Source organism: Zootoca vivipara, chromosome Z2, assembly GCF_965207765.1.
Source record: "Zootoca vivipara chromosome Z2, rZooViv2.hap1.1, whole genome shotgun sequence".
NCBI lineage: Eukaryota > Metazoa > Chordata > Lepidosauria > Squamata > Lacertidae > Zootoca > Zootoca vivipara.
Genome location: NC_142585.1, coordinates 20,184,269 through 20,198,317, shown reverse-complemented (window position 1 = coordinate 20,198,317; position 14,049 = coordinate 20,184,269). Strand labels below are relative to the sequence as shown.

General features: G+C 43.0%; 1 protein-coding gene across 19 annotated transcripts in view; it reads left to right on the top strand.

Moving 5' to 3' along the window:
• Window positions 1-11,295, top strand: part of ZNF185 (zinc finger protein 185 with LIM domain) — a 71,169-nt gene extending 59,874 nt beyond the window's left edge. For 11 of the 19 annotated variants that reach the window (XM_035113828.3, XM_035113827.3, XM_088664582.1 and 8 more), the window contains 8 exons: window positions 159-413; window positions 1,747-1,845; window positions 2,243-2,329; window positions 3,902-3,970; window positions 4,897-4,977; window positions 5,584-5,686; window positions 6,327-6,425; window positions 8,378-8,517. In XM_035113828.3, the coding sequence (XP_034969719.2) occupies window positions 159-413; window positions 1,747-1,845; window positions 2,243-2,329; window positions 3,902-3,970; window positions 4,897-4,977; window positions 5,584-5,686; window positions 6,327-6,425 (793 nt within the window). In that variant the 3' untranslated portion in view covers window positions 8,378-8,517. Of the gene's footprint in view, window positions 1-158; window positions 414-1,746; window positions 1,846-2,242; window positions 2,330-3,901; window positions 3,971-4,896; window positions 4,978-5,583; window positions 5,687-6,326; window positions 6,426-8,377 lie in introns of all 19 variants that reach the window. The other 8 variants (XM_088664591.1, XM_088664590.1, XM_088664594.1 and 5 more) reach the window with 7 other exon arrangements.
• Window positions 11,296-14,049: the final 2,754 nt, after the last annotated feature.

The window sequence follows — 14,049 nt, the reverse complement described above, 5'->3', positions numbered from 1 at the left end:
TGGACAGAGGAGACAACATTCTATCTTGTAAAGCAAACATGGTGCTGAGATTCTCCATGTTTTATGGATGAACTACTCCAATAGTTAATCATGCCAGATAGGCAACAGAGTCATCTTCTGAGAGATCTTGCTATGATGACAATTAGGATTTATTTCAGTCTCTCCAGGGGGGTTACTTTGGGCATGTCAGAGACAAGTCATAGGATGCCAACCTATATGGACAACCCCAGTGTGTTGGAGAGAGATCACAAGAGATTGCCATATCTGGATTGCCAACCCAACAATACCATCAGCTCAGAGACTAGGCATGGAATGTCATCATATCTGAGCAACCAGCCATCCAATGCCAGGAAGTTGGAGATCAGTCATGAGATAACATCATACCTGAACAACCAAGCATTCAACAGTGGAAGGTAAAGAGGCTTTGAACAGTCCAAAAGACCTAAGTAAGAAATCCATTGAGAGCAGTAGAGTGAAAGTGGTGTGGGAATTGGACCTGAGAATCTTATGACCTGGTTCAGATCAGTTGGATTCCGGTCTGTATAGTAATAAGAGTCTTCAGAAGTCAGTGGAAGCAGTAACTTACGAATCATCACAACCAGATAACATGATAGCAAGGAGGCAGGATATGCAAGAACACCAGTGATGGCTTGAGAGTAGGGAGGAAAAATCAGCTCATGATAGCTGCCATGGATAGCATTATTGCAATAGGCATCACCATTATCCTAACCTTGCTGATCCCATGCTTGTGTGCATTCCTGTTCAACCCTCTGTGAGTAAAACATGGTTTAGCTGAACTTCTTCTTATCCCTGCAGCGTGCTTGTCCTGCAGAACATTTTGAAATATGTGGCCGACTTAGTTACTTCTCATGCCAGAATTCTATGTACTAATAGCAAACTCATTCTTCAAGTATCCATCTTTGTCCATCCAAAATGGTACAGTCTGTGTGCAAGACGGAGAATGTAAGAATAGCTCAGGTGGGTGAGGCCAATGGTCCATCTAGTTCAGGACTTTGATCTCACATTGGCGCATCAGATGTCTGTGGGAAGCCCACAAGCAAGGCCTGAGGGCAGCAGCCCTTTCCTCTCCTGCGGTTTCCAGAAACGGGAATTCAGAAACACACTGCCTTTTGACAGTGGAAGCAGAGAATAGCCATCATAGTTGTTAGCTCTGTTCTAGGTATCAGCAGGCTTGAAGGAATATTTAGGTTTATAGAAGTACAATAAATTCTCTAATGGAGGGGTGGGGTAATCCAAAATAGGCAAATGGGGACTTAGCATGTTCAGTGATCATGGAATACTGGCTGGTTTGTTAGGGGAAAAGAATGGGGAATTGTGGGAATAGGAAGCAGTGTCCCGGAAAAGAACATGGCTGGCTTCCAGGAGCATTATCCAGTGCCATATTTTGTTGGTGGTGACTATTATCAGAGAAACATGTACTGTGCAAGAACTGAGCTTAATGTGCTTTAGAAGCACAAAGCAAAAGGCAAAGTATATTTTACTGGAACAACTAAAGGTTAATCCAAAAGGAACAGGGGCATCTGCATAATGAATAAAAATTTATATGTATGGACCAAAACAAGGGCCTTAATTTATTTAAAATGTAGGAATTGGTGTTTTTAATAATGCACATGTACTTTGAAATCTCACTTTGGTTATTTAGGGACAACCCATAAAAGGCATCATCTCATTTGTTCTTACATTTCTTGCTGTTTTGCTAACACTGATATATCTGTTTCTTCCCAGTATGTCCTACTACCCCTTCAGAGATGGCCCAATAACTGGCTCCCCAAGGAGCCACAGGGTGCCTTTCTATAAGGACATTTGTGACACAGATATCAGAAGGTAAAGATGAGGTGGTTAAATAGGTTTGGGTGGGATTATTATTCACCCATGACAACCTGCCAAAGCTTTAAATTTAGGATTGCTAGCACAGATATTTGGCCCTAGTTTGTTCATAGTGCTGGGAACTGTATCTCCATGAGGTTCCCTGTATCTACAGTTCCCAGGATTCTTTGTGGGAAGCCATGTGCTTTAAATGTATGTTGTGGAGGTGACCAGTGCTGATGTTTCTTGGACTCTCTACACCTGGCCCTTGTACCAAACATTCATTGATGTCTGCTCAGGCAATAAGGGGGTACAGCAGGGATGCCACACTGAATGTCTACCCTTCTCTAACACATGCCCCTTAGCTGACATCTAATTAGATGTGCTGCTCATCTAATCTCCTTTCCCTTGACAGGAATTCAGATGAGAGGGCTGCGGCAGCTTCCTCTCGGCTTAAGAATCCTTCAGCCTCTGGTTATGACTCAGACCCCACCACATCAAGGTAAAAAGTGGGGGTCAATGGGAAGCTAGTTTTCATGGCTACACACTCCCACACGTCATTGTATACTGCTTGTGACAATAATACAATGACAGAACTGCTTGGTGGTTCCCAGAATGTGGCCTTCATTTCTGCACTTCCAGAATCTCACCTTCATCTCTATGTTCTAAGGAGATCAGGATATTATACAAGTTCCCCTTTCTCCTACATTGATTTGGCACTACGACCCTGTCAGGTAGATTAGACTGAGGACTCAGCAACGTTGGTAAAGATAACGTTGAGTAAAGACAACGTTGGTAAAGATAAAGCGCTGTGGAGTCCCGTTTTTCACCAATGGGATTTCCCTGTATGAAGTCTACAATGTGTTTAACTGAATCACTTCTTTGTGTCTAGATCCAGCCTGAGAGAGGTCATGGCTAGCCCGGTCACCTGAGAAGGGCTCATGAGGAGGTTGAACTGGTTAACTTCACCCTTCAAACAGCCCTCCACCAGCCATAATATGGCACTGTGGAGGAGTCCAGCATGCATGAGTCTGTGTGGTGCAGTGGTTAGAGTACTGGACAGAGATATGGGAGATCGGGGTTCAAATCCCTACTCACCCTTGAAGCTCACTGGGTGACTTCAGCCAGCCACATCCTCTCAACCTAACCTAACTCACAGGGTTGTTGTGAGGATAAAATGGGGAGAAACATGTATGCCACCTTGAGTTCCTTGGAGGAGAGGCAGGCTATAGGTTTAACAACAGCAATAATAATAATAATAATAATAATAATAATAATAATAATAATAATAAGTAGTAGTAGTAGTAGTAGTAGTAGTAGTAGTATTCATCTGTAGCCATATATGGCCCCTTTGCAAGGCTGCTGCATATATCATCAGCAAGAGCGGGCAATGTTATTCATTGCAACCTCATGTACCCTTCACACATGCTTTCAAACCATGAGGGTTTTGAAACTACTACTACTACTACTACTACTATTATTATTATTGCTGTTGTTAAATTCATTGGATTCATTGGAACTCCCCTCTGGTGACCTTCATGGCAGAGCTAGGGATCTGAATGTGGCTGTTCTTGCTCCTTGTCTGGCACTCTCTAAACCAGTGGTGTCTAAACTTTTTTGAAAGAGGGCCAGATTTGATGAAGTGAAGGGCCATGGGGGCCGACCAAAGGGCCAACCTTTTTGGGGGGATTGAAGTTGTTGAGCTTTTTTAAGGATTTTACCCCAAGAAATAAACTGCCACAGGGCCCGGATTAAACCAACCGGCAGCCTGGATTAGGCCCCTGAAATGGACATGCCGGCTCTAAACACTATATCACACAGACAAATATTTATTCTCCCACCTTGAGGTGGTTTACAGATGGAACCCCATCCCACCCTGCTAAGACATAGAAAAAATTATCATTAAAAACAATTAAAAATGGATAGAAATAATGTGATATAGATAGATAGATGATAGATTAGATAGATGATAGATATGAGAGAGAGGGGGGGGGAGAGAGGGAGAGGGAGAGAGATGATAGACAGACAGATGTAGAAAACAACCTGTTCAAAATCTGTTTCTTGCCATTTTTAGCAAAGGCCTTCTCTTCGTGAAGCAATCAGTCAACAGCACAGAGTTGTCATCCTCACCACGTTACAATAGGTAAGGGAACGAAATATGGAGTGGATGGGTGCATCTATAATTGCCTCAGCAGCTTGTAAGCCTATGCCATTTTTATGTATGGATAAATCTGTGTGCAAAAAGTTTTGTTAGTTTGTCTTTGGCTACTTTGGCTCTGATGACCCAAAAAATGGCCCCACACATGCAGAAGATGCCTCAGATGGCTCCCCCAAATTTGATGATGTAGTAGATGAGAAAAGGCATGGATATAGGAGGGGGTAAATAATCCTCCTTGTATGCAATATTTGATTGCAAAGTCACTTGAATAACGCAGATAGGGTCCAAAGAGAGAAAATCCTGATCACACTTTAATGAGGAAAACTGAACGAAAACAGGCTATACAGTACTTTATGGAGAAAAGGACAGAGAGGCTTGTACAGTGGTACCTCGACTTACGAACGACTCGACAACCGAATTTTTCGACTTACGAATGGGGCAAATGACTGCACGCTTATGAATTTCTCAACATCCGAACGGAAACCGCGGCAGTTTTAGATAGGGTTTTTTTGACTTACGAATTTTTAGATGGGGTTGCTTCGACTTACAATTTTTTCCGTTTCCAATGCATTCCTATGGGAAATCGCGTTTCCAATGGAGCTTTTCGACTTACAAAGTTTTCGACCTACGAAGGTGCCTTCGGAACGGATTAAATTCGTAAGTCGAGGCACCACTATATATAGAAGGGAGACATTCAACCAAGCCTACAGAGGAAAAGCTCCCTCAGAACTACACAGCCATTCATGGCTTGTGCTACCTCAGCAAATATCATGCCATTCTGCCTACTTGCTAAGTAACACCTCCACCTGTCCCCTTCTTGGCTAGTTGACTTTAACACTAAAATAATTAACCCTTAAATTGTACATGTAATGTTGTACATGTAATGATGTATTCTTACCTTCATCCCCCAGTCGCAGCCTGGCTGATTTGTCTGAACTGGAGAGGACAAGCTATAGCAGCGCCAGCTTTCTGAATAGCAGCCCCCCGAAAAGGTAGGATCGTTTGTCAGCCTGGAAAGCTTCATTATAACAAATAATTACAATGTCCAAGTGATAATTCCTACAATGGGACAACATTACATACTTTGGAACCAAGGGGCAATTTTTTTTTAAAAAAGGTTTTTATATAAGGAGCCTATTGGGTTGCTCACACAAAGTTATTTTCCTCTTTTTTCCTCATGCATTTTCTTCTTCTTTCTTTTGCTAGATTTAGGTTTTAAAAAACTTTTGTACAAAATTGGAAAAGCAGGAAAATGCAATATGTTGTTTAGATGTAGAGGCTATAGCTGTCAAGTTCTCCCTTTTTTAAAAAGGAAATTCCCTTATGCTAAATAGGCTTCCTCGCGAGAAAAGGGAAAACTTGACAGCTATGGTAGAGGCTGTGAGATCCATGGCCTTGTGTAGAGAAGGCAAGAAAAATACAGCATTGTGGACAACTGGGGATTAGCTCTCCTGATGCTTGTTTTTGTTCACTTAAATCAGTCAAGAGGAAGGCTTCAGTTAAGAGCAGTGACACTTGATGGGCAAGTTGGTGGTGGTTAACCCATTCCCCTTATATGCATTCCTAAGTCCTTAAGTCCTCCTCCTCCTTTACTTCAGGCCAACTGAAGACACCTGCACTTATTGTGGCCGTGAGATCCGTAACTGTGCTAAGATTACCATTGAGAACCTCAGAATCTGCTGCCATGAGTACTGCTTCCGGGTAGGTCCCTCTTTTTGCCACAATTCATGCGTATGGATCTATATGGCAAGGGGAAAATGGGGAGGTTATATCATATGGGAACAACCTCACACTTATTAATCAGAAACCTTTGAAAACAGTAGTATACAAGTATCAAGATGTCTTATTTCACCACACCAAGACCAGGCACGAAAGTAGGGTATTGGTTATACAATTTATTATCTGCTATGGGTCCCTGGGTTCTGTCAGTTTCTGGTACGGTTTGGCAGCCCCAGACAGGAGAGAAGGACGAGGAAGGAGAAAGAGCAGCTGAAAGCTGAAAGCTGGGCAACCGGGGTGGAGGAGAGAGAAGGGAGGACCTTCCTGTGTAAGATGGGGAAGCAGATCTTCCAGCTGTCTCCACCATCCCTCCTGTAGATGGTAATTCAAGAAAATTTAGCATTCGGTGCGTTTCGGAATCTTCACAAGCACCTGTTCTTTGTGTGGCTGTATAACTGATGTGCAATATTTGAAAATATTAATAAGCTTGCTGCCTGTAACCGAGATGTGTGAATAAATATCTTCTTTTGTATGCTGCCACCCTACCAGTTTGGGATTCTTCTGGATATATCCTTCTTTGGCATATTTCAATTGCAGCTATTTCTTCCTTCTCTCTCCACAGTGTGGGATTTGCCACAAGCCAATGGGAGATCTCCTGGATAAAATCTTCATTCACCGGGACATTGTCCACTGTGATAAGTGCTATGAGAAGCTCTTCTAAGTGAGTGGGGCCTTTTCTCTGAAGCATTAAAATGGGATGGAGAGGTAGAGGATAGGAGGGGGAAAATACACTAGTATAGTATACAGCATTGTTTTTCAACCTTGGTTTCCTTGATAATGTTGGACTATAACTCCCATCATCCCTTTCCATTGGCTAATCTGGCTGGGGCCGATAGGAGTTGCAGCATCTGGAATGAGACCCATGGTTGAAAAACACTGAGGCAGAGGCTAAATACCGAAACAGAAATATTGCTGATTATATCTACCTATCTATAACTTTTAGCTAGTGCTGTACACACGTGGTCTATAGAAGAATTTCCCACCCTATCTGTAGGCAGAGTAAGGAGTAAGGAATTTTACTGAATTTCAGTAGGGGAAGGAAAAATTGTCCAACGGTTTCTTTTCCTTCCCCTCCTTATTCAATTTTTTTTTTTGAAATTTGCAGGGAGGACACCTCTCACCCTGCAAAACAAAACAAAACAAAACAAATCACACACACCCCCAGGATACAGCAGATTCTCCAACAGTTTCTTACAGAGCAGACCTCACTGTTAGTGGTAGCAATAGCCAACTTCTCCCTCCTGCAAACACACATCCACGGCTTTGTGCCCTGGCCTTAGCTGCATTTTGAAGCATTGTGGGAGTTAAATGGCAGCCAACACACACACACACACACACACACACACACACACACACACACCACCCCATTTTTAAAAAATGGAGAAGAAATGGCAAAATATTATTCTTTTGGTGAGGTGGGTGTGGGTGTGGGTGTGGGTGTGGGAATGGGAATTTTCTTTTCTTTTTTCTTTTCGCCTCAGCTTAACTTTAAATTCAAGGGGTTGTTTTACTTGGGAATGGCTTTGTGAAGTTAATGGACCTAAGTCAGTCATATCTATTCATTTCAATGGGCCTACTCTTAGTATGATTAACATTGGATACATTCCCTATCCCTGACATCAGCAACATAGGGATAATAATGTCCTGCATTGTCGGATGTTACAGGTAATGAATGTGGAATACTTTCAACACTGTTAAGGAATTCTAGGAATCCTAATGATATGTTCTGTCATCATTGTAACTGCTGTAATTATATACTAATAATATGCTTGGCACCGATGATGCAGGCACAGTGTGGCTGCGATGCATAATGTAGCTGGATCTGGATCACATAAACATCTTATAACTAATCCCTTTCCTCCAAGGAAATCAGGATAGTATATGTGATCCTTTTCTCTCTTACCCATTTTATCCTCAGCTGCATGGCTGAGTGGAAGGATTTGAACCCTGGTCTCTCCAGTCTTTATCTGCCCTTCTAATATCTCCTCCCTCCAAGAGGTAGGGCCATAGCTCACTGGTTTGCAGTTAGAAGGTCCAGGTTCAATCCTCAGCATCTCTAGGTAGGGCTAGGAATGTCCCCCTGTCTGAAACCTTGGAGAGCCATTGCTAGCCAAGGGGGAATACTGAGAGCTCAGCCATGCTTCCACTTCTTGCATGCCTAAAAAAGCATTGCCCTACTCCTTCCACAGGGAAAACTCATTCTGTAGTGCTGAATCAGAGTAAACGTCAATGTGGAGGAAACAAGAATTGCTGTTTGATCCAGCAAAATGCTAAAGAGCTGTTTTCCCCAGGGGAAAGCAGTGGGAGAAGAGAAAGTGTGGATGAGGCCTGAGTTAGATGGACTAACAGTCTAACTCAGGATAAGGCAGCTTCCTACATTCCTATGGCTGCTCTGTTGTAGCAGCCAATCTGGTTGTCAGCCTTCCCCCATCTTTGGCTATTAACTGGCAGGAGCAGCAGCTCAACTTTGCAGTAGTTGCCCGTATGCAGTGGTATATTGCCACTGTGCTGTTTTGCATCGCTTCTTCTTCTTCTTCCAGAGTGCCACTGCTTTGCTGTGTTCCTTGCCTAACCAGTTCATTATCGTCCATTCATTCTCCAATTTTCTCTTAGATTTCCATTGGCCAGAAGAGCCTAACCCAAGAGAAGACCATAGCCCACGTGGGCCAAGATGATTTGACTGCCTTCTGACCAGCGAACATCTGTTCTTCCTCTGCTCTTATGTTACTCTTCTTTAGCCACCTTTTCCTAGGGAAAGCAATTCACACTCACTCCTTTAACTTTACTACCTACATTCATTCTGATAAACTCGTCCAAGTGCTAAAGTGAATGAGATGCAGAGGGGGAGACAGGGACAATGTCCCTATCTTCCAGAGACAACCCTTATTTCCTGGTATTAATCTCTTTAAAAATCCTGTCTCTGGTGGCTAAGTTATACAATGTTACACCAGGCAATTATCATTCTGCATGTTCCAATGCATTTCCCCATCAGTACTGGGGAAAAAAAAATCCAGGTTATTTATTGGGGGGTGGAGGGTAGGGAGCAGGTTTGTTGCACGAGAGAGCTGAATCATATTTATTTGTGCTACCTGAATTTGCTGATACGTTATTGAATTCCACCTGAAAAAAATGACAGTCTGAAAACATCCTATGTTTTGATTTTGGGGTGCTTTTAAACAAAATCAACATGGAGACGTGCACACCTGAGAGGGTGGCCATATGTCCTAGAATGCAACTTTCTGTTTGAAGGACTGTCTGATTCAAGCTTAAAGGAAAAGTACTATAAGAAGGCAGATCTGCAGAAGCCTTGAAAGTAGCCTATCAACAGCACCTTGACAGCAGAACTGAGCAGGTACAGGTCACACAGTCTACCCCAATAAGCTATAATATTTCTATTATATTAATTCTTTCTAAATTTGTAGCTAGACATACAAATGAGCATGTGCAAATTGTATGCAAATCTGTGACCTGTTCTTTTTGTGCACGTATGATGCATTTCCTCTTTTGGAGCTATGTGGAACTGGCCACCCTTGGCACATACGGAACGGGCATAGCTCAGTTCAAACATGCCTTGTATGCATAACATTAAACTCTGGCATTTCCAGGTGTTTTGTTTTTAAAGGATCATGAGCAACAGGGGATTGATAACATATCCCAAGATCCTGGACAAATACTGCCATGCAACAGACATTTACTGAGCTAAGAGGACCCATATCTCTATTCATTATAGGACAGCTTCATATATCCAGTAATGATGTATTACAGAAATGAAATGTTGCTGAATGTGTTTGAGTTGCATTGTAGCTAATATGTAAATGCTCTCAGTTCTGTTGTGGGTTTGAATATTCTTAAGCTTTTTCTTCTTTTAAATAAAAACTGCTCAACAGGTTATTCACAGGGTAAATGCATACATATGTACAGCTGGCAGGCCTACACAGTGTATAATAGTGACTGCATGAAAGGCGTTCCCTTGTCATCATTCTTGGTGTGAGAATAGGGTTGTGTGCACATGAATGTCCTTCATCATCATGAAGTAGTGTGAGTGGTTGTCTTTCTCTCTCTCTGAAAGTACATAGAGCTGAAGGAGGAAGTGAGAAGAGTGACAGTCTTTCGCACTTCCTTTCAGCTCTATATGCTTTTCAAGACTTAGATTAATTCTACAGGATCTGAATTTTATCAGATCCCTTGGAAAAGCTTAGTACATGTATGTAAGCTTTTTTCCTCTGTCACTAGGGGTGATGATATTTGGGGATAAACTGACCGTGGCAGTTACTCAAAAATCCATATAGTAATTTGGATATTATTATTTTTACAAGAGACATTGCGGTAGGAGTTTAGAGATGATCACTTGAGAATAGTGTGAGGGTTGTATGCCTGCCTGGCTGAGAGGGCTCCAGTAGATTATTAGTGTTTGTTGTGGCTGCTAATTAATAAGACCACCATTTTAACTCAACATACTAAACTTATTACAGGACCTAAAAATAGTGGTGACCGTTTTAGACTCTAGACTTGTCTTCTCATGGGGGGCTTTTTAAATAGTAATGTCTATTCCTTCACTTCAAAGAGTGGTTTGTTATTTCCCCTTCTGAGTGAGACCCTCTACCTCTGCCCAAAAGTACTGTCAGGCACCAGGGTGTTTTGGCTGGCTCATTACAACATTATGAAGCAAATATGTTAGGGCTCATCCACACTCCCTTTTGTGCCTCATTTCTAGGTACAGGTCTGGTCTCTCCAGGTCAAGGTGATTTATTCCCTCCCAGCACTTTCCCCAGGAAAATCTGCATTTTACTGCTGAATTGGAGCAAATGGCAATAAGATTTTCCAGATTGCTGTTTGCTCTGATTCAGTAGTAAAACACACATTTGCCCGGGGAAAGCAAAACAAAAACATAACTGCTTCGACACGGACTTGGAAAAACCAGAGCTGTGTCCAGAAGGTGTGGAGCAAAGGGAAATGTTTACGACCTTTCTCCTAAACTTCTTCTCTAATTTTGAGCCTCAGGCTATAGCTACTTAACTCTTGCAGAAATTTAAGACAAAACTCTTGCAGAGTTTTCAGCGAACCTTCTACATGGTGAATTGCTATATTCATCAAACCTTTCATGTTCAAGTTTTAAGACATTAGATTTTTCTTTTATCATGCCCCTCATATGTTTTAAAGATATGCCTCCAGTTAAAATACCTGCTACTCCTGCAAATTACCAATTATTAGTACACAAGCATGCAATAAAACCTGGTGACTTGGGCAAGATCTTTTGTTAGAAGTCTATGGTCAATATTTAACTTCTAGGCTGACTTCTTTTTCTGCAGGCTTTAGAGCACAGATTTTTATCAAGCAACAAGTGTGATTTCAGAAGTTGTTTAACTGATTGCTTTATTTCCTCAATGACATGTACCGCTGCAAACTGCTTTGGGAAGGGAGATATAGGTCTTATAGATGTTTTGCGTCATTTTCCTTGCCAACCTATTTTCTTTGAACCAAAAGTTTAATCTCTACATAACAGTTCTTCTAATAAATATTATGTGCAGAAAGCTGACTTGAGTTCTTAATTGTCTGTGTGATGTATTTCCTGGTCCTACACAGCATTCATCATCAACCTTCAGTCCCCAGATTTTGTTGGTCTATAACTCCCGCCATTACTTTTGGCTAAGCTGGCTGAGACTGATAGGAGATACAACATCTGGACTGAGACCCAAGATTGAAGTGCACTGGTCTAAAAAGTTCACATTGTGGCACAGAGGAGAGCATTTGTTTCCAGAGGAAAAGCACATTTCTCATTCTTGTGACTCCTGAGAACTGTGGCAATGTGTTATTTTAAAGAGGTGGCAGCTAAGGGAAATTTGCAAAAACAACAAAATGGGGAAAGTGGGTAGATTTCTGTCTCACACCATTATCTCTGTCTGTCTCCCATTGCCATTAAATTGATTAGTACTAGATTTAGGAATGGACGGAGTCCTTTGCACAACACATGATTCACTTAGGCCACAAGATGGGGAACAGGGCATAGTTCAGTGGTAGAGCACCTGGCTTATATGCAAGAAGTCCCAGGTTTAGTCCCTGGCATCTCCAAGCAGGGCTAGGAGAGACTCATGCCTAGAACCCTGCAGAGCATAATAACACAAAGCCTGCTGGGTGAGACCAAAGGTCCATCTAGTCCAGCAACCTGTTCTCACACCAATCAACACCAGATACCTTTGGAAAGCCCACAAGCAGGACACGAGTGCAACAGCTCTCTTACCCTCCTGCAGTTTCTACTGCCACTAAATCTAGACTAGGAGGAGCCAAGATGGTGCCCTCCGGATGTTTTGGACTACAACCTGCAACATCCCTGACCACTGGCTAAACTGGCTGGGGCTTACTTGCCCAGCTACAACACAACAGCCCTGCAATACTGTCAGTTGAATCTTACTCTGGAAGATGTTGCCCACCCGCTTTTTCTTTTGGTCACCTACAGCCCCAGGGGGTAAACTGGGGATGCACCAAATCAATTAATTTAACAAATTGCTGAGGAGTTCACCCTGTACACTTTGGTTCAACTGACGCACAAATTGCTTTGGGGCAGGCAGGGGTAGTTTCCAGCTGTTTTATCCCACTTGGAGATCAAAGCAGCTTGCATTCTTGCAAACATCTGAAAACCTAGGGATTGAGACCAACACATCCTGTTTTCCCCAGATGGTTCTCTTATAAGTTGAGTAAAGGCAGCAGCCCACACGCGTCAAGTCTCTTCCCAGATCTCAGAAAGATGTGCTGGTCTCTTAAAAAGTAGGGGGAAAGCAAGCAAAGGGGCAAAATAGAATACTGTACACAATAAATCAGAGCACTATGGATTTAAAACTGGACTAAGCTTAACCTATTAACTATGATACTTTTAGTCTACTTATGAATAGATTGCAAGGATGGTCAACTTCTTGGTTTGAAAATCCTGGTCTGGACCCTAATGGTAGGAGGGAAACGGCTGCAGTAGCCCTCTCCTGCTTGTGACCTCCAGCAACTTAGAAGTAGCATATATCTGTCATGGCTAGTAACCACTGATAACCTTATTCTCCAGGATTTTGCCTTATCCCATTTTAAAGCGGGCACTCAAGAGGCTGGCCAGCATAGAGACACAGGTCTTGAAGCAAAGGGGGAATGGCCATTTGCCAAGGACACTTTAGTTGAGATGCCTGCATTGCAGAGAGGTTGGACTAGATTACCCTCTCTCTTTTTCACTGCAGACTAGCTCATCTGTGAGTCTTCTCCTTTCCAACCCACCCTGCTACATCACGCAAAAGAGCAACCGATTCAAGTGGCATGCATCTTGATGGCAAAAGGAATAAGACTTTGGAATAATCAAAACAATTAGCACAGGCAGAACTGCATCTAGCTCAGTATTGCCAGCTGTGACTGGCAGCCACTCCACAGGATTTCAGATGGGTCTCTTTGAGCGCTACCTAGAGATGCTGGGGTTTGAATCTGGAGCCGTCTACATGCAAAGCAGATGCTCTACCACGGAGCAGGCCTAAACACATGGCATCCTTGGTTAGTTACCATTGGCTTAGCTGCCCCCTAGATCAAATAAAACAATAGAAATGCTTAACTGACCAATCATGTTGGGTCTGCCCCCCAAACCAAGTCCTGCCCCCCCTAGCAAAAATCCTGGCTATGCCCATGGTAGCTACAAGTGTCCTGGTAGAGCAAACTGCTGATACCTGACATGGGCCACAAGAAGGCTGGATCCAGCCACCATTTAAATTTCTCAGAGCATCCCTAATGTGGTGCCACTTTGAGCATTGTGGGATACAGAGGGGTAACTTGGCTCTCTTGCACCCTTGGCAAAGAGTTGTATTAGGGCCTCCAAATCCAGGAGAGACTATGGACCAGAAACTCCAAAAAGTTTGCTTTTCAGCACCTTTTGCGCTCCGTGGCCATCAGGGTTTGCTCTGCTCTGCTTCCTCTCATCCTAATAAACAGTAGTAATAATAATTAAATGTGTAGCGCAGATGAGGCTGCGAGGGGAGACACCGATATTAGCAAGGCAGCTCCCCGTCGTCGCCCCACCCCCGTTTAACTCTAACGCATCGGCCACAATCTACCGTACCTAGCACCTCCCGCCCAGCAAAGCAAACTCCTTGCCTTGCCTCAACTAAGCCACCCTTCTTTGCCCCTAGATCTCCTTGCAGCTATCAACGCGCAGGCGTTAAGAGTACACAGTACACCTTTAGGACACGCGCGCCGTCAGGAGGCTTCAAAAAGCCGGAGGTGGGCGGGACTTTCTCTGAGCGCTGTCTCTTTCAATCTCGCACACA